This window comes from Natator depressus, chromosome 10 (genome assembly GCF_965152275.1).
Source record: "Natator depressus isolate rNatDep1 chromosome 10, rNatDep2.hap1, whole genome shotgun sequence".
NCBI classification, from domain to species: domain Eukaryota; kingdom Metazoa; phylum Chordata; order Testudines; family Cheloniidae; genus Natator; species Natator depressus.
In genome coordinates, this window is record NC_134243.1 from 46380539 (window position 1) to 46407422 (window position 26884).

General features: G+C 45.9%; 1 protein-coding gene across 1 annotated transcript; it reads right to left on the reverse strand.

Annotated features, from left to right (window-relative positions):
- Window positions 1-26332, reverse strand: SCAMP2 (secretory carrier membrane protein 2). Its single transcript, XM_074966002.1, has 9 exons — window positions 26070-26332; window positions 18177-18257; window positions 17184-17273; window positions 14583-14700; window positions 9538-9666; window positions 8669-8821; window positions 7852-7960; window positions 4358-4475; window positions 1-2376 (listed from the first exon to the last, which is right to left on the reverse strand). Exons 1-9 carry the CDS (start codon window positions 26124-26126, stop codon window positions 2230-2232), a joined length of 1002 nt encoding a protein of 333 aa, XP_074822103.1. The 5' UTR covers window positions 26127-26332; the 3' UTR covers window positions 1-2229.
- Between the last annotated feature and the right edge of the window lie 552 nt (window positions 26333-26884).

Sequence of the window (26884 nt, forward strand, 5' to 3'; positions counted from 1 at the left end):
GGTTAGGTTTATTTTGTTTTTTATTTAAGCACAAAAGTGTGACTTGACATATACATTTTTACATGAAAAGATTAGAGAGGGAAATACATCAGAAAGGGGGGATTTTAAAGTCTAATTTTTCCATCATCATGTACATTCAAACGAGTGAGAGGCTAGAGGAAACCTCACCAGGTGCACTGGATCAGCTCAAACAGACCTGGTTTACCATTACCCTGGAAGGGGCGGGAGGTTAATGATGACCCAGTCACTATTTCCATATAACACACCATGGAAACTAACCGCTCCTTTGTTCACATGAAGGTATCAAGCACTTTGCTCCTCCCAATTTTTCCCCTGCCCTTCATTTTCCTCAGAGCCCACAAACCAAATGGCCTGGGCCCTAATCTGATAGGGATTAATTAACTATGTTTTGATTAGTTAACCAGATCAAATATGGATGTAAGCAAACCCCCAAGGGTCCCAATTCCACAGTAGACTCCCCCCACCCCAACTCCACTCAATCCCTCTGCAGAAAGGGCAAAATTCTCAACAGACTGGGTGGCACTGATGCCAATGATAGCAACAGCAAGGAGCAAACAGCTCAGGGTCCTGGAGGCTGACCTTTTTCTTCTTTCTAGACCGGCTGAATAATTACTTTGAACACACTTCAGACCAGAAGCTTCCAGATGCACTCAGCAAGCCCTGAAGAGTTTCTGTAGCCTCTGAAGAGAGAGGCATCAAGGCTGAGTCTGGGGAGGAGTTTCCACATCGCACAGCCACACCGATGCTGTCATCATCAATTATAACCATTATTTTCAGGGCTTTTACCCACTCTTTCCCAGCGTTCCTGGATCTCTTCAGTGCATAGGAGTGCTCCTGCTTTCCCCTCTCCTAATCCCTTTTCAGCCTGCTGGTGGAGAAGTGAATCTCCCCCACACTTTTCCCTGTTAGAAAAGGGGCTTGTAAGACCAGGATACTAAAGATTCAACACCCATCAAGGGGTGGGGAGACAGAAAGCAGCTGGTGAAGGGTAGGTATTTTTTTCACTGCAAAAGTCACAAATCTAAAGAAAGAGCAGATTCCACCCCCCCCCCCCCCCATCTCAAGAGCTCTCAGGAGTGCACCTCAGGAACTAACCAGTTGCTCAAGGTCAAACACAGAGGCATGCAGTCCAGAAAAGATGGCAAGTGCTTCCAGCAACAGCCCCGAGAGGGTTTTGCACAGACACTGCTTTCAAAAAAGGAATATGCTGCAACCAAGACTTCTCTCTCTTGAGAAACGTACGAATTTCCCCTGGAATCACAAAGCGCCATGGGACGATCCTCTCAAATGTGGAGAACAAGCTGGGCAGGGAAGAGGAAGGGCCAGCTGCAGGCATATGTAGTGTTCTGAACCCGGCACCACACTCACAAGGGGCTGAGCAAGCTGTATAAAGTCTAGATCACTTCCTCTCAAAACAGGTTTGCTGGCTCAATTCACCGCACCACGTCCTAAATCCCATGGGACACATACCCAACCCCGCAGAGTCCCCCCATGAAGCCGCTGGTCTCTCAAATGCTGCTACAGTGGCTGGTGAGGTACAGAGATTATCCCCACCCCCACAAGATTTAAGGTTATGGTGAAGGCTGCACTCCATTAATTAACCCTCCACACATCTCCTGGGGGCTACAGGAATAAGATTCCATAATACAACCTTGGGTAGGACCCTCCCCCAAGGTGAGAAAAAACAGAAGCGGGAGGGAGATTTGCACCATGATGGGATAGCAAAGAGCAGTTCCCCAACAGCACTCTTTATGCCACACGTTAACCGGACCCCATGGGAGCCAGGCAGTAAGAGGTTTCAAACAAAGGGCAGCTTTCTCCCTTATTATTAACACCCACCTCATGTAAGTTACAAAATAAATCCTTCAGAGCAAAGCCCAATGGAAGAGTTGCTAAAAAGTGATGAGATTCCTCTCTCTATCACTGGAGCACGGGCAAGCAGGAGAGGTAGTAAAAGAAATGTCGAACCTGTCCTGGATAAGGAGAGCTATATTTAAGAGAATATTTCCCTATCCCCCCACCCCAAGGCAAGGAAAGAAGAACTAGTCGCCAGAAATGCAGACGAGCTGATGCTACAGAGACCTCTTCTCATCTCGTGGAGCCGGCATCGTGGAGTTAGCATGGTGCCCGTGGAAAGTGCATCTTAAGATCAGGTTGTGATGGAAAAGGAAGGGGAAGGGGGCACGGTGGAGGTGCCCATGGGAAGGGCTAGTTTCCCCGGAAAGCGCCCTGCGCAGCTGAAGAGGCAGCCCCGGCAGCTGCGTTCTGGAAGTTCCTGTTGGTGAGGATGCCTTGGGAGAACTCTTCCTGGGCCCTTTGGAAACTGGCTCCTGTCCGGCGATACAGAGAGTGCACCTGAGAAAGGAGAGAGAATCTGTCAGCCAAAGGACTCTCCCTTTTGCCCCAGCACCACCTCTCTACGGGTCTTCCGGCCGCTGACAGAACCTCAGGACAGCACACAGGAAGCTAGCAAATCCCTCTCCCCCTAGTTCCATCACTAGCTAGCCTTGCAGGCATGAAGAGATGCCACGAGCAAAAAGAGAGGCTGGCAGCCAAATCACGTCCAGTACCAGCTGTGGAAGATTCAGGAGGAGATCATCACTCATTACAAATTAGAGCACTCAACTCAGCGGAGGATGAATAACCAGGGACCTCCATGCAACTAAAGGAGGGCGTGTAAGCCTGACCCCTAAACATTGTGGGTCACACAAGAGACCTGGGTATGATGGTACTTGATGGCACAGAGGCGGACATCATCCCAGGAGTCATTTAGGACTCAAGGAGGCAGTGACTACGGAATTCACTCGCCCCCCTGCCCTCCACCTCCAAGATTCCCCAGGTATCAAATCAGTTGCCTTTGATATCTGGCAAACATTCATCCAGATACTGCAGGAGGAAGGCAGGTGGGGCGTGTTTGGAGCAAAACTGGGACAACAGGAGGTAGATGTGTTTCCCGGACAGCAGGCTGTAGAGGGAGGGAACTGGTTCATGGCTGCAGGGGGCAGACCATGGCATAGTTTAAATGGGTACCATGTGGTGGTGATGGTTTTGAAGTATTTAGCAGAGGAATGTAAGAATTACTTTCCCAGGTCAGCCCAGTGTCCCATCTCCAAAACTGGCCAGGACCAGATGCTTCAGGGGAAGGTCCAAGAAGCTTCTTGATGGATAATTATGGAATAACGTGCCCATAACTGATGGGCTAGGAAGAAGCTAACAAGTGGCGCATTCCCTGAACCAGGAAGACTCACAGCCCTTATATATTTTATCCTATCTAGTGTAACTGTGGCTGTTCTCATGTTCCATGTAGGCGTTTGATCTTTTCTGAAATTCTGCTTAGCTCTTGGCCTGAGATCTTGGGACAGTGAACAGGTCAATTATGCACTGGATAAAAGTGTGATCAGAGAGAGATGAGATTTCTGTTCTCTAGCCCATTTGTTATTTTGTCTACCTCTACCACATCCTCTCTTTAGACTAACCAGTCGCTATCTTTTCACTGACTCTTGGTATGGAAGTCTCTTGCGCATAGCTGTAATCTTTTCCACCACCCACCCCTGCTGTACAGAGCCAAGCACAGCACTGCAGGCCAGGCTGTACCATCTACCTCATTCACAGGGTGGCAGGATCCTGCCAATGTTCTTTTCTTTCCTATGCTTTATGCATCAGGGCATAGTTTGCTTTTTTGACTGCCATTACACACTGAGCACAGGCCTTCAGTGACCCATCCCCAATGAAGCCCAAGATTTCTCAAGTGGTTGCTGGGTTCTAGATTAATTGTAATGTCTAAGACCAGTTCATGTGATGCCTGCCAGTTTCATTTCCCTGCATTTGTCAATGCTGAATTTCATCTGCCCTCATACTGCCCAGTCTCCTACTGTGTCTGGGTCCCTTTGAACTTCCTGACAATCTGTTCTAGTCTCAATTAACCTAAATGGCATCTGCCAATCTTGCCACCTCACTGCTCTCCCTGCTTTTCTAGATATTAAATGCTGGCCTTGTGGTAACCTTTTGCCATATAGAAAACAGACAACATATTCCTCCTACTTTGTTGTCAGTCTCTTAGCTAGTTTCTCATCCACATGATTACTTACGTTTCCATCACAGCTTCTTGTGAGGGACTTTTACAAATCCAGGAGGAGGAACAGGAAAACATGCCTTCCAAAAGCTCTTGACAAACTTGCTACTTTCATCCTTCCTTCGAAACTAAGCTGGTTACTAACCACAAAAAACTCTAGAAGAGACTATGATTCAATACCTGGAAATCCTTTGCTATTGGTGGTGAACCGCCCCTAGGATGCAGGATCTAAGTTGGAGCTGCTCTTGTCTTTCAGTAACTTACCTTCTTTAGGAGGAAGAGTGAGAGGACAGCACACAGCGTGAAGAATGTAGCCACCACCATCATGATTATGGACACAGCCAAGTTTGTGCTTGTCTCGCCCAGAGCTGCAATCCAACCACTGTAAGAAAGAGGGCTCATCACATGAGGAGTACTAGGTATACACAGGGACAAGAGAACAGACAAGACTCTCGGAGAGCACTAGGTGACTCGGGTTATTTGATGACAAGAGGACTGAGGGACCACAGAGGACATGCAGCCAAGTGGAGCTGCTGCAGGAATATCAGACCACAGGAAAAATTCCTTACTGAATTCCGTCTCTTGCAGGAAGTTACCCATTCTAGATGCTAGACTAGCTTTGAAAAGGACCACTGAGGTGCCTTCCCATTCCCTTGTACAGTTCCCTTCTCACAGTGCAGTATGGGTATGTCTACACAGCAATGTAAGCCTAGGGTTAGTGGGACTCGAGTCAGCTGACCCGTGTCAGGGAACCCTGGGCTTCAGTGTCTACACTGCGTTTTCACCCTAGGTTAAGGATTTTCAGATCTGTGCTCAAACCTAGGGCTCTGGCATTCACACTGCAGTGCACGGACAAGAGTCAAAGTAACCCTATCCCACAGTGCCTAGCCCCCGCCCCCATGTTGACATTCTAGCCCTAGGAAGGTGGTGCACTGTGGGAAAACTCTACTGCCCACCCTGTTTCCTAATTGTGGTGTTGCTATTGATGGGACTCAGCTGCCATTAAGGAGCACAAGTTCATCAGCTACATAATTAGCGCCTCTCAACAGAATGGCTGCAGTGTGAGAAGGCTTCATACTGAACGGCCATCGAATCCGAGAAGTGGGCTCTCCAGCTCTAGGCTGTCACAGTAGTGGGAAAATCCCCAGGTGTCCCTGTTCTGAGGAGAATTAGGACATCAGGCTCCAGGGCTGACAAACTATTAAACTGAAACTTTGCAATTCTTAACTTTTAAAATGGGCTGTTCAATGAAGGTGTCTTTGGTTGGTTGGTTTATTTGTTTTGAAGTTTGAAACCTACAGTTTATGTCAGAGGAAAAACATGCCCCTCCCCCCTGCCTGGCTGCTGCTGGCTGCAGAGCAGTGAAGTGCATCCCTAGGGCTTGGGGTGCAATGTACTCCAGCAGCCCTGGGGATCCCTTATCCCTGCCCCCGCTGTGCCCCAGGAGGCAGGGATAAGGGCTCCCTGGGTGGAAGTTTGGGGGCTGGCTCCCACTCACTGCCCTCAAAGTGCAGGCGCCCCTGCGCACACAGCAGCAGGGAGGACCTGGAGCCACGGACAGAGGGTGCAGTGGGACAAAGCAGCTACCAGCACGGAGGGAAGCGGCAGGCTCCTGACTCAGCATGGCTGGGGGGGGATGACCCCCAACATCCTGGCAACTGGGAGCTGCCACCCACTGGTCAGCTTTGCTCCCTGCTCCTGGCAATCTCCGTGCACCAGCGAGGAGCCATAGCAGGATCAGGGAGCACAATCAGCCAGGCAGTAATGGTGCTTCCGGCCGCTGTGCTGGCTGCCTGCACTGCTACTCCTCTGCCGCCAGGAACTCTGGGATATGTCTGGAGGACTTCTGGGACCCAAGTCAAGATGGGGCTGTACGCGCACAGGAAAGCAATAGGGCTTGGACCCTAGGTCCCAGCTTAACATGGGCTCGGACCCTCCAGCCCTGCAGGGTCCTGGGACCCTAGGTCCAAGCCCTAAATTAGCACAATTGGTGTGCGAATGCCAGGGAGTGGGGGGGGGGGAAGGGGGGGTTCGGCTTGAGCCTGGGTTTACACTGCTGTGTAGACATACCCTAAAAGTAAACCCAGTGTGGAACGCACACACACAAATGGTTGCTAGCTGGAGAGGAATGGTCAAAAGCACAATGGACTTGGGAAAGGAGGAGAATCACTGGGCCACGGTCACAGAAAGGTACAAAATCCAACTCCAAAGAGTTAACATTGTGGGACTTGAGGCCCAGAATGCAGCTGGGGCACTTGTTTGTGGCAATTCTGACCCACTCATTTTCAGAAGCAGCCTGTCTGACGCCTGCACAGAGTATTATGCTAACCCTGCCTGCCTCAGATATCCTCCGCATATGGTTAGAGCCCCCACACTAGTCAGGCTCTGCTGCCATGCATGAATCAAAGCACTTGGGACCTTCATAAACATCTTTATGGATAAAGTATTCTTGTAAAATTCTACTCGCTAGTTTATCATGAGAAAGAACAAGCAAGTAGATTTCTAGCCTGGCCAGTATTTTCATGAGAGTCTTGCAAGGCTGGGGAAATATTTGTGAGGAGTGGAAGAAACAAAGAAAATAGAATGAAGGAGCATAGTGTAAGAGCTGGATAAAAAGCTCCTTAGTAGATGCCAGTTCCTGAGATTAATCCCTGGAGTTCCTTATGGCCATATCCCTGATAAAGTGCAAAGGACTAGGACTACTAAGACACCTAGCTAGAATCCAGAATTATCTATTTGGACAAAGGTCCTCCTCTCACCGTTAGAAAAGGGCATTTAATTTCAACTGCTAAATAAACTGGATCATCTTTTGCCAAAGGAGACTGAGAAGCAATTGGCGAGAAGGAAATATTTGACGTGTTTCATTAGCTGTGTATTTTCCACTGTGTTCAAGTAGCATTAACCACAAATCACATTATTTAGCCACTGATGAAACTGTCTGTCTGTTTGGGAGAGGCTCTCTCTACAGATCAGTGGGTTCTTGGGAACCAGAGTGCTTGCTCAAGTCAGACTAAAAATGGAGTTCCGACTGTGACTCAAAAGGCAGTGATAGGGTCAAAGAACCAGGAGAGGGAGGGAAGACTTTGCCCAGGAGCCATTCTCCAGGCTGTGGGCAAAAATAGGCTGTGATTTCACTGCAGTTGTTACCTGAAGGTGCCCCCACAACTAAGCTCCCAGCTCTGACCTTTTCACTATTCTTCACATGCATAATGTGAACAGTGGGGGGGTGGAGCTGGAAAAAGCCACCCCACTTCTGTCTCAGTTTAATTTGCAGCCAGCACACTAAGAAAGCTCTGCTCTTGTTTTACAGGGGATCAGAACTGCTGACAGATGGATTCTGGTACCCAGTCTTTAGATTATTAGCACATACTGATCTATAGAACATCACCTCCACCAAAGCAGGCTACGTGGGTTTTTAGAGTAGCCAGACAAGATTTCCATTGAAGCCGTGGCACCAAATAGGCGTAGAAAGACATTTAGAAATAAAGAGCAGGAGACAGCACAGTAAGGAGTGATTGGGAACTGTCAGGCAATATCAGCAGAGGAGATACATGCCTTTGACTTGACTAAAATAGGAAGCGTGGCAGAGAAAGGCACCCAGCTGAACTCTGCAGAAGCCATGCACCAAGAGAGAAATGGAAGAGAACAGACAGCTTTAAGAACAAAAAGCAAAGAACAGAAACTCTTCAGACAATTGCAGTCCTGTTGAGAAGGTGCCAGTTCAGGGCTGCATTGCACACACTGTAAGTCATGCTTACCTGTCTCCCCAGCCAGGAATGCCGACTGCCTGGATGATGTAGATTGCAATTTGGCAGAAAAAGATCAAGAAGAACACAAAGAAGCTGAAGGAGCTGTCAGACCTGCAAGGTGAGAGACGGGGCGAGTGAAATCCAGGAATCCCCAGGACAGACGCACAATATAAATCACAAAAAAGCATTTAGTAAATAAATGGGCAACAACTGCAATGAACCCTCCCTCCAGCTGACGATTGCATGAGGGGTAGGGATTGTGGCACCAAGAGGAAGCCATGCAGCAAGAGAATTAAACACAGGGGCTGCAATATGCACTCACTCATTCCATATGGTATGTATGATGATAAAACCCACATACAACCCGTCTGCTTTACTGGGCTACTACTGTCAAGAATTTTCTGACCATGAATAGTAACTAGGACCAAATAATTAGCTGGGGTTTGAACACTGGATATGTGCTAATGTCTCATTGACAGGCATTTCCGAGTTAGTTTAGGTTTCTACTGTCTAATGTGGCACATTTAGCCGCAGTCAGATGATCTTTCACTACATCCATCTCAATAGGTTGTAGATTTTAAGGTGAGAAGGGACCATTAAGATTATCCAGTTTAAGCTCATCACAGTGAGCACAAGAAGATCAATCTCTCTTCCACACCCGCAGCACACACCCCCAACATTCAGTCTGTAAGGGAGGTTTTGGTCTACAATGTACTGAAGACTTGGAAAATCCCCCAGGCATACACATTATGATCAGATTAAACAGCACTTCCTCCCAGTAATGGCCATATCCCTGTTAAACTGAAAAATTGTACTTGCCTGAAAGCCTTGTAGATGGGTCGATACCAACAGAGGAAAGCACAAGGGGTGAACAAAATAAACCACAGGATTGAGAGACCAAAGTCTACTCCTCTGTAGGAGTGGATGGTGAACCACGCCAGGCAGGCAAGCAGGTTTAGAAGCAGGGTAACTGAATGAACTGTTCAGGATGAGAGAAGAAAGGAAACAGATGAGTAATCTCTCGGAAAACCCACAAAGTACCAAAGCATCACTGCCCTCTCATGGACCACAATGCACAACATTGTCTATAGAAACTAGATAGCACGTGAGGCATAGTTTCAGCATTTCCCTTCCCTATCAAGAGCTGTCTGCATGGAAAGGTGGATCTTACTGTAAGGGTCCCATCTGATACTGCTCCTTATCTCTCCAGCCTAAAGGCTTAATTCTTCTTAACTGCCTGCTGGGGCTGTGATTACAACATCCCACACGATTACTACTTTAGGTGGAAAATAGACAGGCTGTTAAACACCAAGAGGGGAGCAGAGCTTGGGTTCTCTGATGCATTGTAGTTAAACACATCCACCATCCTTTCAGATTCATAGATTTCATAGTCCAGAAGGGACCATTATGATTACATAGTCCTACATAACACAGGCCACAGAATTTCATCTAGAAATACCTGCATCGAGCCCAATAACTAGGCATTTAACTAGAGTCTTTTTTAGATCTGTCTTTAAAAAGCAGAGGACCAGGATTTTACAGCTACTAAGGTCACCTACAGATGACTTCAGCATCAATAGCTGCTATGGAAAAGTCAGCATTTGATAGAAAGCCTCCTGAGAAAGAACCATTCAAAATTGTCCTTCTAGCTCAACACTATTTCCCCAATTGTGCCAGTTATAGGTGGTTACTCACGCATCCACAAGTAATACAGCATCTTGCATGTACGCTGGTGATCGGCTGGGATGTCTGCAGAGAAGTCCTGATAGAAACATGGCTTGATTGGACACCTCTTGGGAAAGGGTGGCCAATTGTTCTGTCTCGCTATAAAAGGAAACAAGGAGAGATCCCTCAAGAGAGTACCTTGGTTTGACAGACTCCCTAAAGCACGATAATTCACAAGCAAGCAGACTAGTAGTCAGTATATATTAAGACTGGACTCTTGGAAGATGATGTAGCAACCAGACCATGGCAAGAAATTTGATTTGAATAGTCTGAGCCTTAGAAGTGAACCTGCATCAGGGGCTTCACTCATGGATGGATAAACACTGCTAGGAACCTGACACCAGTGAAATAGGTCAGGTGCTGTTTTAGAGGCCTCTGATATCATGGGGGTTAGGCCAGGACTGTGGAACAAACCCCCGCAGGGACAAAGGACCATCACAAACCTCATCATCTTCCGCTCCAAGTGCGAAGCACACTTCTTGGAACTGCCTTCTTTAACACACACAAAAAACCCTACCAGAATCTAAACACTACGATACACTACACACACAATTCTCGTCCTTAGCCACGCATGACAGGTGTCACCCACTTTGCTTAGTGTGCTACTGAAAGGTACTCAGATGAGACTATATCAAATTACATTACAAAAATTCCAATAAAAGAACATTAAGGCTGCAAAGTCAAACATCCGAGTTAGGAAACGTCAGAATTAAGGTTACTTGTGCAACCTTAATTTGGTCTTCTTGTGTGTGTGTGTGTGTGTGTTACAATAGTCTTTAATTACATGATCATACTATTTGTTCCCCTGCCTCATTCAGTGAATGGGTATTCAATATTACTTTGTATTGTCCTCATTCAATGTGTGGCTGTCACATTAATTTATCTGCACAACATCTCTGTGAGAAAAGGTGGTGGCATTATTTCCATTTTACAGTTAGGAAAATGCGGCAGAGAGATTGAGGCCAAAGTTGTCAAAAGTGTCCAATAATTTAAGGTGCCTAATGTGAGACACCTAGGGCCTGATTTCCCAGAGTACTTAGCATTAGGGCTGTCACGCGATTAAAAAGGTTAATCGTGCTGTTAAACAATAACAGAATATAATTTAAATATTTTTGGATGTTTTCTACATTTTCAAATACATTGATATCAATTACACCACAGAATACAAAGGATACAGTGCTCACTTTATATTTATTTTTAATTACAAATATTTGCACTGTAAAAAAACAAAAGAAATAGTATGTTTCAATTCACCTAATACAAGTACTGTAGTGCAATCTCTATCATGAAAGTTGAACTTACAAATGTAGAATTATGTACAAAAATAACTGCACTCAAAAATAAAACAAATGTAAAACTTTAGAACCTACAAGTCCACTCAGCCCTACTTCAGCCAATCGCTCAGACAAAGAAGTTTGGTTACAATCTGCAAGAGATAATGCTGCCCACATCTTGTTTACAATGTCACCTGAAAGAGAGAAGAGGTGTTCGCATGGCACTGTTGTAGCCGGCATCGCAAGATATTTATGTGCCAGATGCGCTAAACATTCACGTGTCCCTTCATGCTTCAACCATCTTTCCAGAATATATGCGTCCATGCTGATGACAGGGTCTGCTCGGTAACGATCCAAAGCAGTGTGGACCGACACATGTTCATTTTCATCATCTGAGTCAGATGCCACCAGCAGAAGGTTGATTTTCTTGTTTGGTGGTTCAGGTTCTGTAGTTTCCACATTGGAGCGTTGGTCTTTTAAGACATCTGAAAGCACGCTCCACACCTCACCACGCTCAGATTTTGGAAAGCACTTCAGATTCTTAAACCTTGAGTTGAGTGCTGTAGCTATCCTTAGAAATCTCACATTGGTACCTTCTTTGCATTTTGTCAAACCTGCAGTGACAGTGTTCTTAAAATGAACAAGTGCTGTGCATCATCTGAGACTGATGTAACATGAAATATATGGCAGAATGCAGGTAAAACAGAGCAGGAGACATACAATTCTCCCCCAAGGAGTTCAGTCACAAATTTAATTAATGCATTATTTTTTTTAACGATCATCATCAGCATGGAAGCATGTCCTCTGGAATGGTGGCCGAAGCATGAAGGGGCATACGAATATTTAGCATATTTGGCATGTAAATACCTTGCAACGCTAGCTAAAAAAGTGACATGCGAATGCCTGTTCTCACTTTCAGGTGACATTGTAAATAAGAAGCAGGCAGCAGTATCTCCCATAAATGTAAACAAACTTGTTTGTCTTGTAACTGGCTGAAGAAGAAGTAGGGCTGAGTGGACTTGTAGGCTCTAAAGTTTTACATTGTTTTATTTTTGAGTGCAGTTATGTAACAAAAAAAAAATCTACATTTGAAAGTTACACTTTCACAATAAAGAGATTACACTACAGTACTTGTATGCGGTGAATTGAAAAATAATATTTCTTATTTTTACAGTGCAAATTTGTAATAAAAAATATAAAGTGAGCACTATACACTTTGTATTCTGTGTTGTAAGAAAAATCAATATATTTGAAAATGTAAAAAAAATCCAAAAATATTTAATAAATTTCAGTTAGTATTCTATTGTTTAACAGTGTGATTAATTGCAATAAATTTTTTTAATTGCAATTACTTTAAGTTAATCGCGTCAGTTAACTGCAATTAATCGACAGCCCTACTTAGCATTAGATAGCGCTTTATATTAGAGCCAAGGAAATAACTGATATTTTGGTTCTGTGGCCGAACCAAATTAAAAAAAAAACACAAAAAAACACATTTAGTTTCTAACCAAAACTCAATTTTTTGTTTTTTCTTGACACGGGGGAAAAAAAACTGTTTTGATTTAAAAATGTCAATTCAAAACAACATTTCAAAATGAACCATGTTGATAGTTCCAGGTTTCTTCTTCAGGGTTTTTTTTTTTGGCTAACACTATTCACCCAATTTGCAAATAGTTTTGGTGCCCCCAAAAATGCATTTTTCAAGGAATTTACTGCACCACAAAAATTTCACCCAGCTCTACAGTGTGTCCAAAGCACAATTCTAGCTGGTTTCAGCTGCAGTTGTGAGTGCTCAGCACTTCTGTAAATCTGGCTCCAAGTGTCTTATGTTGTGCATCCAGAAAGTTGAGGAACACACAATTAGCGGGCAACGGTGAAAAGCTTGTTTTAAGTGACTTGACAAGCATCACACAGGAAATCTGTGGCAGAGGCAGGGATAGAATACCACTGTGGAGAAATGGATTGTATTTCCTTATCAATAAGACTCTCTCTCTTCTTCTGCAATTCTCTGCCTCATTCACTACATGTACACAGTGTAGTTGTAGTCAGTTGGTCACAGGATATGAGAGAGAAGGGCGGGGGGGGGGGTGAGAGAATATCTTTTACTTGACCAACTTCTGTTGCTAAGAGAGACAGCTCTGTAGCTCAAAAGCTTGTCTTTCAACAGAAGTTAGCGCAATAAAAGATATACCTCACCCACCCTGCCTCTCTCATTGATTACACACATTCCAACTTCTACAACAAATAAGGCAAGTGTCCCAGACAACTGTCTCCTTCATTACACACAATCCTGCTGCATTCCCAGGGCACCATCCATCCTATACAGTGAAAGGGGCAAAGGTTCTGTGGAAGAAATAGTACGTGATCATGTAATTAAAGACTATCAGTGCGTATTCACAAGGGGGCTGAATTACAGTGACAAGGGCAACCTTAATTCTGGCATTTCCTAACCTGAATGCTTGACTTGGCATTTAAAAAATTGTTAAAAGATTAAGGCTACAATCTCCTAATTTTTAAAAACACTGACAAAAATCCCATTATGCAGAACCATACTGACCACCAGCTTGAGTCATCAGCAGGCTTCACACCTTTAGATCTGCAGAACAGACCACTAACACTTGAGCTAACAGTGTAACTGGAAGCAGTAGCAGGCTGTTATCCTCTGTGTGGACCAGCTACTAGAAGGGAATGAGACAGACGCTTTGCCAGTGAGTTCTGCAGTTCTTTGTTGACAGCAGAGGAACAGAAACTCAGGGCTCCTGGATGTGAAGTCTAGTGGCTTTAGACCCTTCTTTCCCTGTGCCCTCTGGCTGCCTTCCTCCTGTGCCCTTTTTCTCTCTGGGCTACAGTATGCTCAGTACAGACAGACTCTTCTGAGAATTTTGCTGCCAAACTAACAAGGGTCTACTGAACATGTGCCAACAGCCTTTTCAGAGGCTCAAAATTGGCCAAATTTTAGTGAATTTTATGGGGACTGACACCAGGGCAACTATGCTGCCAAAGCATGGAGCAACAGAGCTCCATAACAACAAGACGGTTGAAAGAATATTTTAACATGGGTAAAACAAGGATTTTTTTCCTGAACCTCATTCTCAGAAATCACTGAATCATTTTAGCTAAAACTTTCCAAAAAAAGTTAGCCTTAGGCACACACGCAGCACGGACAATTTTAGCCTGAACAGTAAAAGTTTGGCAAAGTTATAAGCAACTGAAAACAGGATCTTATAATGCAGGCAACCGTAACTGCGGATGGTACCACGAACTCCACCTATAATAAAACAGCCACTTACAGGTGAGTGCCTGAGAACATCAGCTTGTGTATGAGACAAATGGGTAAGAGGTGTCACATGGTCTAACGGATTGAGTATGGGACTGAGCTAGGTAGCAGTCCCCCCACCCTGACTGACTGACACACACACCCACCCACCCCCCATTATAGGAAAAATGAAGCACAAAGTCCAATTGGATCAAGGTTACATACAGCCGGTCTCCTGAATCCCAGCCTTTAGTTTTTATCACTCTCCCCCTTGTGTGATGCCTCAGAATTGCATTAAAACGGTGTGTGTAAGTTTCCATTGCTGCGGCACTTAGACATTTCTCATGCAAACTCAGCTCCAGCACAATATAATGGGGTCCGACACCCTTCAGAATGCACAGGCCAGGGGAACTCTTGTACACTCGGGCTTAGACATGTGTGATGCACAGTATGGGTTCTTAGACAGGGAAAGAAACACTACTCACAGTTAAAGTTTGCTGCATTATTCTGCAACTCTCGCTCCTTCCTCTCCAACTCTGCTGCTTTCCTCTCCAGCTCCTCCTGTTGGTGAAGGAGTCCATCCTGGGCTGCTGAGACTACAGCCTGCATGGAGAGTCACCAAAAAGCAATCAGAACCAAAGAGCCATTCAGTGGGGAGAGGGTCCCTTCCTAAGGGAAGTGGGGGGATGCACACACACTAATGAGTGTTCCAGCAACATTCAGAAGGCTGAGGACATCTCAGAAGCAGAACATTCATGGTTGGGTCTGAGACCTCCTTCAACTTTCTGCCTGCATCGTGGTAGGATGTTAGTAATAGATTTCTACAGAATCCACCAGCAGCTCCTTTCTCGTTGCCCATCTCTTCCGTGAGGGTGACTCTGACAAAGTGGGAATCTTCTGGAATATTTTTATGAAGCCAGTGTGTGCCTCAGTTTCCCTCTATACTTTGCATTGCTACCCAGTGGGGGCAAAAAGGGTTAACGATGCTGCTGGAACTGCATAGGAGACACTGGTATATGTGGTACCTCGCTATCTGGGAGGAATGAATGGAGTAGGCAAGGAACTGTTTGAAACCGATTCAGATTAACAAGGGGTCCAGAGAGACAATTCAAGCTCCATGACTCATGCATGGCCCTGCCTGAAGAACAAAGACTGGGGGGGTGACCAGCAAGGAATACAGCGTGGGCTTCTGGTTCTGGCTGCTCTCCTGGGACTGACTATGGAGGTCAGGGAGAGATAGAGAGCCTGCAATGGAGCTCACTACAGCTTGGCTGTGAATCATGCTGGTTTGGCCAGAATGGTTTATGCTTTAACCTTCATTTCCCTATGCTAACGTAGGGACTTCCAGTGCCGTGTTCCAGCCGACTAAAATATCCTACTCTGTTCTGAAAATGCTGCTTGGCTGTCACCACAAATACTGGCTTGGGTTCATTAGTCCCTGAAGACAGGACAAGCCTCTACACAGTCTACTTCAGTTGGACTCACTGGGCAGAGCTCATGGTGTGAAACAGGAGGGCTGGAGCCCATACACTCAGTCTAGGAGACAGTGAGGCTGCATGACCAAGCCTCAAGGAAGGAGTGGGATCCTTTGGGGTTCTGCCATGCTAAAGGGGCTCCTCCAACAGCCGGTTTAAAGGCTCGGCACAGAACAGATCCTGTGGATCCATGACTCCACAGCTTCTCTGGCAAGTTATTCTACTGTCCAGTAAACCTCATTCTTGAGAGAGTCTTTTGAGCTACTTCATCCACTTTTCCTCTTTGCTGTCCTCACATTAACTACTGAAAATCTCAGCATTCCCAGAAGCTTGTGCTTCTGGACCAATATCCTTTTGCTGCTCTAGTTTGCCGTTATGCTTTCTTCCTGGGTCTCCTAGAGGCTTTCAGCCCTAGGTTTTGCGTTTAAACTCAGCCCAGGCCAGCTATGACCAAATCACTTTCCCAATGAAATCCATTCTGTGGTCTCTGAAATGTGTTGCTCAACGAGGGACTGAAGGGAGACAAGCACCTACACCATGACCCCCTTCCCCAGTTGACTCAGCAGAGAGGTCAAAGGCTGAATGAACCATGAAGACAGTCTCCCCCTTAAAAGGGCACATTGGTGGGGAAAACTTGCACTGCTGCTACACCCCCACCCTCCCATGGATAACTAGAGGGCTTCAGAGCTGCTAATCTGGGACCTTTCACCAGCACTAAGATAATTTAAACAAAACAAACAAGATAAGAACTCCCTCTCCCCAAGAGTCTCTCTCATTACCCATTTTGGATCCTTTCCAAATTAGCACCAATTTGTTTCAAGAGCCAGGAGCCCAAGTCTGCTCTGGCGGTGAGGTGTAAAGGCAAAGCTAAGAGGTCCTTACAATGAAGGGTAGACAGTGGACTCCTGGGGTTTACGGAGTATGCCGATAGCACTTGGAGTCTAAAGAGAGGCAACCTCCCAACCTGGGATAGGAGATTTTGGAGGTCCAAGAAAAAGGCAGTGAAGCCCCCTCTCTTCTCTGCACTTTGCCTACCTTCCCCTGGATCTCTTTTACCTTGTTGCTATTCTGAGAACTGAAATCTTCTCCTAGCAGCCTCTGTCTCTCTGAATTCTTGCTCGCTGAGATGAACCTTGGCGGCTGGTACTTGGTGGCCTGTCTAAGCAGCAGCTGCAACACACAACTGCACTGTGTCCACACTCACAGAGCTGAGTGTGGCTATTCACTCCCTGAAACTAAGCTAACACCGTTAACAAGTTATGGGTGGCACTGTGTGAGAAGGCCAAGCAGAATGGGACAAAAAACAGAGTTAGTTTCAGTAGCAGAGGGAAAGACATGGGGGCTTTACATGGTCTACTTCTCAGAATTATTTGCAAGGCTATTAAATATTCCCCATTGCAATGCGAAAGTAATAAATACAAATGAGGGCAGAGCTGGTCAGCTGCAGCCTCCCATACCCCACCCAAATGAATCCAATCCCTATAGAAAAGTCTTGTTGATGGCCTGTAAGACGCACAGAGGCTCATTTGTATTCCAATAGTTTTGCTTAGCGGAAGCCAAGGTACGAGCTCTACAGACATTCAGCAGAAAGGTGGGGGCTGGATATACTACCTGCGGAGTGGGTTCCACAGATGGCTGTAGGACAGCAGGTTGCGAAGGGCCAGCAGGCTGCGTCGCTGGAATCGTCTGAGCTCCATTTGTCTAGACAAAGAGTGACATAGCAAAGGAGCATTACACACACTGCTCCAATTAGCTCTGGGAACCGCTGAACACCAAGTGCCTTCAAGTAGGTGTGTGTCAAATTGGAAGGCAGGTCTGGAGTCCCAGGAACACCAGGCACCATCCTGCATAAGCATCTTTATTTTATGTTTCTGAATCGTGGACTGTGAAATCTGATCTGCCCTGTGAAATCTGGCTAGTGTAGGGAAGGGGCAGGGCTGGGGGCTCTTACCATGCTCCGGTCTCCGGATGCTAGTCCCAGCCAGGCTGGGGAGGGATGGGACTTCCTCTTCCCCTATAGGGGTCGCTCCCGGGGCCAGGTCAGACCTATCTCTGAGAACCTCCCCCAGCTACAGGTAGCTCTCAGGCTGCTGGCTAGGAGCCCAGCTCTGAAGGCAGAGCTGCCGCCAGCAGCAGTGCAGAAGTAAGGGTGGCAATACCACAACCCCTACAATAGTCTTGCAACGTCCTCTATGGCCCCCTCTTGGGTCAGGACCCCCACAGGTACAACACCCTGAAGTTTCAGACTTAAATATCTGAAACTGTGAAATTTACGATTTTAAAAATCCTATGACCATGAAATTGACCAAAATGGACTGTGAATTTGGTAGGGCCCTAATTATATCCCTTGGCATGAGACTTGTTCTGCTTCCCACTTTGGGATTGCGTTGGCCGTGAGAATTCCTGCAGGGAGCTCACCAGTGCTCTGCTCTTGGGGGGGTCTCATGAGAAGTGTATTGTGCATGTATGTAACACAGTCACTGTCCAGTAGGGACAGATCTGTGAATGCCTCATTCATCTTATAGTCCCCTCTATCAGAGGACCCAGTTTCCTGATACAATAACAGGTATGTAGATATTTGGTGCAATCACATGAGCCACATACCAGCCGGGAGTTCTCAGAGAAGGGATTGAATTCATCCAAGCTGCCTTGGTTAGCACGTGTCAGCTGTGTCACTGAGGGATCCTGAAAGAGAACAGGGAAAGGCACTTAAGACAAAGGTAGGAGTTAAAGGGGAAAAAAAGAGACAGCCTCTAGACAACCTGCTCCACATGTTCCTTATATTTGTCAAGCTAAACAAAACCAGTGACTGATCAGAGCTTCTGAAAGCAATACCACGTCGTAAACACTTAGTGAAATTGAGGCCGAGAGATTAATTTACCAGAGATCAGTCTGCAGCACAGTTGCAACTAGGACCCAGATTTCCTCTCATCCCTGAACTTTACCCATTAGACAACAGCTACCCTGAAGCCTTTTGTAAAGCTGAAGAAACTGGTAGTCCATGCTGAGATGATGCTGCAGTCTGTCTTTGCATAAGGCTCCAGTGTCCTCAGGATGACAGAGTCTCAATCAAGTGCAGCAGAGAGCAGGTGAACCAATTTTCAGGTAGAAAGATGTGCTAGGTGACAGACATCTGATACCACAAACTGCTTTCGTGCAGCCCTCTTCTGGACTACCAAACTATCTCCCAAAGCAGCCATTCTGACAAGGCAAAAAAGCTATGAAGAGTGAGCCTACGGTTTCAGGTTAACTGATCACACTATCATACTTGTAAATTTAAACCCAGATTTCAGCTGGAGTGTCAGTTTCTCCTTCCTTCACTCAGTGCCAGTCTCCTTTTGGTCCCTTCCCATAATCATACTGCTATGCAAAACCTCTTTCTCTCTCTTCTGAAGACAACTTTCTTCTTCCCTCTGTTGCACATTATTTAACCCAAGTCTCGTGTGATGCAGTTTGTATGAAAGCAAGTATACACAGCAAAGCTGTGCCTTGCTAAAGGTTCTCCCTTTAACAACCAGACACTGACTGCTGCTGACCCTCAAGCATCCTTTCTCCCAAAGATAGAATTAGGTACAGTTGCTTCTCTGTAGAAGCCTTGCTCACAAACTGAACAGCCATGTAATTTTACCTTTGGAGTTCTGCTTAAGCAAGGTGCTTTCTCCTCTTCAGCAACCAATCTATCTATCAGCACAAGCCATTTTATTTTTGTTGTTAATGGGGCAAAAAGTAATGACTAGGCTGGGCAGGGGAGGAGGAAGAGCAAAATCAGATATGTAAAGGTCAGCCAAGTTTCCTGTTGATTAAGCTCCATAACATCAGAGCTGTAAACCCTGGGAAAGCCAATTGACTTGTCTCAAACATACTGTAGACAGGTCTCTTGCCTTCCAGTACAGCTTTCTGATCAAGTGTATACAAAAAAAGCTCCGTTTAATGAGTAACTTTAGACACATCTAGAGATTAGACACTCCCTGCCTAACTGGTTACACAAGTTTATGAATCACTCCAGGATGAAGTCTCAGAAACAGGTACAGATTCTTAGATGCTGAATTGAATTCACCAGGCAGAATAGGGTTCCAGAAACATTCCAGGGAATCTATATATGTCAGCAATTCTGCAGGCAGGGGATTCTCAGAACAAAGGGTGCATGTTCTACTCAACCACTTCATCCACAGGGTGAAGCACATGTGGAAGAAAAGCACCAGTTTAACCAAGTGTGCAGACAATCCACCTTCATTGGATTTAACCACAAATGGCCTGGGAGATGGAGGGGTTGGGGGAAGGAAGGAGCCTAAGCCATCAATTTCTTAAGAATTTAGCCTTTTTTTAAATCAAAGTTTCAATTCCTATTCCTTTGTAATCTTAAGAAAACCTTCCACATGTGAACTCTGACAGTGCTGTCTTCCTGAGTGCATGGACAGGTAGCCCTACCCTCTCTGCATCTGTTCATGGCTTTCCCAAGTAGCAAAGTGAAGCTAACAAGAATCTGGTCAGCTTCTACCTGGAGAAGGAAAAAGAAAGTTTTCTGACTTGTCTTTCCTTTCCAGACACTTCCTCCTTCCCACATCACACAAAACTCAATAACCCTCTTAAACCCTGCAAGACCACTGTCCTTTTCCTATCAGAGACATGGATTCTTGTCTAGGCTAGAATTTAGGTGTGACATGAGGATGCGTTAGCTCCCCTCACACTTTAACTTGACCAGTTTTGCACACCTTGAAGGCAGTATGCCTTGTCTACACTAGACTTTTAAAACATGTTAGTTAGAACATGGTAGCTACTGTGGAAGAAAACAAATCCTCTCTGTTTGGATGCAGTAAATCAGACAATTTTTATTTCAAGCAATTGCAGGGGGAGACTGCAAGGCAGGAGTTACCCTGGCCTTAGACAAGTCTCTGAACAACAAGCGGTTTATCACAAATATTTGTAGTTTTCGTTACAGGCATTGACGAATAGCAATTGCACTTTGCTCATACATTTTCCTTCCTGATATCTTATTATTATTATTAATGATTTTCTGCTACAACTACATTCTATTGTGTCTAAAAACAAGGTCAGACAGCTTAGCAATTTTCCATACGCTTTTCCCAGTCCTGCCTTTGCAAGTCTTGCGTTATTAGGGTTATAGTTAGCCTAACTTTTGCTCTGTTTCTAACAGAACCAAGGTGGCTACACTTAAATCTCTTTCTCTCACTTCCTAAAGCACATGGCACAGTGGAGCGTTGTTAAAACCTGTTAAAAGTATGAGATATCTATACCAGGGGTTCCCAAACTGTGGTTTCTGAGTCTGATATTCTGTCAATTCACCTGACAACTTTTTAAGGTGGTATGTGAATCAAAGTTTGGGAGCTGCTGATTTAGAAAACACTTTCTAGAAGTCATTGTAAGCTATCCCTAGGTTTCACATCCGAAAGATGAAATGCTTGGTAGTTCCTAGAAAGTACAAGAAGAATTTGATAATGTCAGTTCTTTGAAGCGAGAGTAAGATCTTTTCATTCTCCACATGCTGCTCACGTGAAACGCATGGAAGCAAAAAGTATTACTTTGTTCACAAGACTCATATTGCTGGATTGCTCTGTGAGATGCCATGAGGAGACTCACAGATTTACTACCTTGTTTAGCTTCCCATATACAGTCAGTAAAAAGGATTTTAGTTCTTTACTTCACGCTGCAGTTTGCAAGCCCCAAATGGCCTTGATCTTGGACCAAACTTTACTAACACAGACTAAAAAGCTTTTAGAGACTCAGTTGCAAAGACCGTGTGTTTCTTTTAAAGGCAAGCATCACAAATACATACAAAAAGCTAGTTTTATTACTGTGCTAGCTGATAGAGCCAAAAACTTCTGTGGCTGAGCAACAATTGGAGTACATCAGGTTTGTGCAGGATGGGAAACTTGTACTCTCTTCTGGTAAGACCTGGAATCTGGGTCAGCTGATAGAATCACAAAGGTAATAAGACAGCTTTAGGAGTTGCGGAGATGGAGGCAGAAGAGCTCACATCTCAACTGGCTGGCTTGAATGTAGAGGTGTTCATGTAGACAGCGCGTAAGCTCAAGTAAAGGCAAAATCCTCCCCATGCTGTTATTGACCATGGCATCAGTCACAATTTTGCACTTGCTATTCTCTATTTCAAAAGATTATCCCACCCTCTCAAGAAATTTGAATTTATTTTGACTATAATTTAAAATGTTATTTATGTCCCAAAGGATGCTGGAGATTCAAGCTCTTATCTACACCTTTGAGGCAAACATGCGCTACTCTGGAGCTATCTGCCATGTATACTGGGTTGCTGGGGAAATTAACAAAAAAGTCATTTGGCTGTCATTTTGTGGAATGTACCACAGAATGAGAGTCAGATTTTCAGGAGATCAAATCAAGCACATCTATGAGTGTACAGTGCATTTCATGATTGACCTTATCAGTATTATGAATTAAATCTCCTACTTATCAAGGAAAAGATACCTTGTTGTTTGAGGGTTTGCTGTGCGAGAACCAGAGCAATAGACAGTCCTGAACCTGACTCCTGAGGCTCAAAAGGTACCCTTTGGCATGACAAACCCAAAGGGTAAATACACTGCTGGGGCTTCAGGGGCAAAGCTGCAGAAAATTCAGGACTACGTGTCCAAAGCTGCTGTCAATCAACAACCACCATCATATATCTGGTTTCAATTATTTGAATCCACATACTGTCTAAAGGATTAAAAGTATGATAAAGAATTAGCCCATTAACACAATATGTGAATTGTTAAAATGCCAAACTGGATTAGTGCTATTCTGCATAACCATGATCTAGATTTCAATCAAATGGACAATGTCTATAGCTATTTGCAGTGTTGTGGTAGCAGTGTTTGCCCCAGGATCTTAGACAGATAAGGTGGATGAGGTAATAATTTCCACTGGACCAACTTCTACTGATGAAAGAGACAAGCTTCCAAGCTACAGAGAGCTCTTCTTCAGGTCTGCGCTCTGTGTAAGAACTCCGGGTAACGCCAAAGCTTGTCTCTTCCACCAACAGAAGCTGATGCAATAAAATATATTACCTCACCCACCTTGTCTCTCTAATGTGTAGAGAGTTATTTAGCCATTAGAGTTTCTACTTGAAACTGAAACAGATAACATAGGCTCTCTTCTGAGTCCATCAGACTGCTGGTGGCAGTGGCATTTTCATCTATATTAAAGCAACACAAAATTGAACATAAACCCAAGTGAGAATCACTCGCTTTAGAAAACAGAGAACATGAATGAGAAACCCTGACCCCACAGTGCAAAACAGAACATGCAGAATGCAAAGAAATGTCGTTAAACAACTACAGGAACAACTGTGAAGATATCTGTACCCTTTCTTTTAATCTGTAACAGGAAATCAGATTGGATGAGGGCCAGGGAAAGTTGTAGTCAGAAGCTACAGACAAGCTTAAGTGATGCTGCTATTTTTCTGATTCCAATAAAGCTCTTTGTTCAGTGTTAGAAGAAAGTGACTTAATTCTTTGCTACAGTCACACTACAATATTTTGTTTTAATTTACTTACTGATACCACAGACCTAAAATTAGGATGAGCCCATTTTCTTGCCAGACAACCAAATTTGAAGCTTCAGCTGCCCTTGGACAAGTGATCAGAATCTTTTCCCCCAGCTTGCTCACTACATTAGACACAGCATGTGCAGAAAAGTTCATATTATACTAGTCACATAAGACAGAACCGCCCCTTCCCGTCCCCAAAAAAGGAGCCTCACAGTGGATGAATAAGAACCCTATTGGAAAAACAGACAATTGAAGCTATCTTTGACTGCAGGGAGAGAAGGAATATAAGAAACTGAAGTTATTCAGCAGGAATGGAAAGCATTCCTTTGGCATACACCCAGCGCAACTACACACCTCTGACTTCCTCTGTCACCTGCTTTACGTGGATTATTGAAAAAAATTAGAAAACTGCCATCCTAGAGTCACCTGCCTCTAGATTCTATCTGATCTTATTGTTTGAACAATGAGCTAAACTCAAGCACAGCCCGGTTTGGTCAATGATTCTGTGGCAGCACGATGATGCACAAACCAACAGAGTATTTACACGCCCCCAGTATGCAAATTGACAATATCCGTATTTCCAAGCCACTAAATGTGCCCAATAAAGGTGATTAAAAAAATCATGAGCCACTTCTAGTTCTCAAAACACACCCCAGCAAATACTTCTGTTTTCATTTGAGTATGCACAAGATTATTTCTGCTTCCTACGCCCCTTGTGTTTATACTGAACTCAAAATCTTGTTATCAAGATTTTAATTACTGCTGGCTCACCAGATTGCAATATCACAAAAGCTGTCTATGAAATAAGAGGATATGCACCAAGATGCAGCTTCCTGTTATGCCCTGATACTTTTCTGCCATGTAATAAAGGTAAAGAACTTTTTATAGAAACAAATTTCTGAAATGTGAAGTGTTAACATTTATCTTCACATCTACAGCCATGTTACTCAGGGTCGACAGACTGTTTTTGGAGCCCTCCACCAACTCCCTAGGTAAATAAATGCAGGTTTCAAGGCAGCACACACAGACATCAACTCAGCATAGAAAGAATCCAGGCAACATCTAGAGTGTGTGCAGGATTCCAGAGCACCTCAGAAAGAAGTCCTTTCTCTTAGACTGCCAAGGCTAAACCTCTGTTAGAATACGCACTTAACTTTGAATGCTGAGCAGTAATCCCCAGAGGAGAAGGACCCCTAGAGCATATGGACATAACATTGCACAAGCCAACACAAAATGTGAAGCAAACCAACAGCTGCTATGCCACAGTGCAGCAATGCAACTATCTGACAGGAATATTTAACACACCTACAACTCTGTCCTGACACTTGCAATCCAGTGTTGCTAAAGCTTCCTCCTGTACCACTATATCACAGTAACTGACACCATGTCATGTACACCCAGAGAGATTTTAATGTCTCATTCACTCATCAGAATAAGTTTTGCAGAAAGAAAGTGTGCGCTCTTTGAACCAAGAGCATGGTATGCACATTTACCACAAGAATATGCATGTAGACCAGGCAATGCTGGTACACTATGAGTCTCGATGACTACATCCTAATACTGTCCCATGATCGACTCCCATTCACTTGCACACACTCATTCAATGGGTCTGATTCTCCTCTCACTCACACTGCTGTGTACGCTCCAACATAGAACTGGTTACAGTAAGTGGAGAACATGCCACAAGGTGTCTACGACAGAGCTGGGCCAGTTACAAACCATATTTTCACAATATGGTGGGTGACTGCCAGCGTAACTGAATGGGAGACAGCCAGCACTGGCTGGTACAGCCAACATATTAACCTAATACGTGGAAATAGCCGCTCAAAAAGATTGGGAACCACTAGCCCTTAAAATACAAAGGAACAGTGATCTTTCCTAAAAGGGGCCACAGGACATGGATGCACTTGAAATACAGTGTCTGTTCTTAATAAAGACTATTTCCCAAGATAAGCTTCAAAAAGGTAAAAGAGGAAGGACAATCTTGTGGTTAATACACTGGATCTGAGTTCAGTTCCCAGAGTTCCCACAGACTTCCTGCATAACCCTGGGCAAGTTGCTTAACTCTCTATAAAACAGGAGCGATACTACTACTGTTCTCCCACCCTTTGTCTGGTCTATTTAGATTGTAAGCTCTTTGGAACAGAGAGCAACTCTTATGTGTATGGAATATCAGCGAGCACAACGGAGGCTCTCCTCTCAGCAGGGGCCGTAATACAAATAATGCGGTCTCAGATTAATTTAGATCGGTGGTTTACATTTTGCTCATCTATACTTGTGTATGAGACTAAGGCCTAAGCCTGCCCTCTTGTATGTGGTTGCAACACCCAGAAAAGCCAATGGGAGCTGCACCTGTGAACCACTGGCAAAACCAGGAGCCCGTCACTGTCCCAGCCAGTGCCTACTTCTCCCAAGGCACTGGGCATGCCCTAACCCAGCAGGGCTGCGACTCGGAGCAGTGTCCTGCTGGGTCAGGGCCGCAGAAAGGGGGGCTCTGAGGTGCATGGTGGGTGAGGTGCATGGCACTGCTAGGTGGGTGAACTAGGCCCCCCAGACTGTACAGAGCGGGGAGGGGAGCGCACAAGCGGCACGCACCAGGCAGGCTGTGGCGCTAGGGGAGGGTGGAGCACGGGCCAGGGACCCCGAGGGGGGAGTGGGAGGAACGGAGAGCTGATGGGGCAGACACTGGGTACTGGGGTGGGGGGCACGGCAGGGCAGAGCAGCGTTGAACCTCCCCGACTTGTTGCTGGGTCCCGCCTCCCCCGATACGCGTCGCAGACCTGGGACTCCCCCGGAGCTGGCACAGCCCCACAGGATCGGGCCTCCCCTACGCCCCCATCAGTCCCGCCCTCTCGCCCCTGATTGGGCGGCGCGGGTCACAGCGGCCCCACCATTGGCAGGCGGCCCCTCGCTCAGCGCCACGTCCGGGCGGTGGGGCAGGGGACGGGGAGCCGCGGGGCTCGGACGCGCTCTCCCACCTGGAAGGGATTCACGTCTACCGGGTCGGCGAACGGATTGGTGTCGTAGGCCGACATGGCAGGGTCAGGGTCAGCGTCCGACTCCCTGCCTGCGCCGCCCGCCCGGCTCGTCCGTTCGCTCGCTCGCTTCCTGCTCCCTGGGAACGGGACACTTCCGGGAGCGAGACTGCGCGTGCGCCCCACTCAGTCTGGGCAGGGCATCGACTAGTCTCTTTTACGTGACAAACAGAGTTTGTGACCTCACAAGCTGGGTGAACCCTGGCGCATGCGCCGCCAGGAGAAAGAGACACGGCGAGGTTCGCGCTCGCGGGCGGGGCCAGTTGTAACGTCTGTCTGACGCCGCGCAGGAGTGTGCGCGTGCGCGTGCGCTCGAGAACCTGAGGGAGAGAGGGTTGCGCGCGTAGGGGCACATGCACACATGGGGACGGGGCCTGGCGTTACATGAGGGGCGGGTGTGGTAGGACGGGAGGTTGCTATGGGAAGGGGGCGGCGCGCCTGGGAGGTTGTGCATACCTGGGGAGGTGGGTGGGCTGCACAAACAATAGGCTACCAATAGTAGGGAAAGGGTTGGGCAGGTCGGGGTTTGCACACATGGGGCGGGTTGATATGGTGAGGAAGGGGGCTGCGCTCACTGGCGGGTTGCATATCTTCTGGTGGAGCGGACTGTGCACAAGAGGGGTTGCACACAGACTCCATGGAGTGGGGAAAGGGCCGCGCACGTAGTAGGGGCATTATACACATGCTGGTGTATATCGTGGGGAAGGGGACTGCACACGAGGTGATTGCACACATGCTACGTGCTGTATATAGTGGGG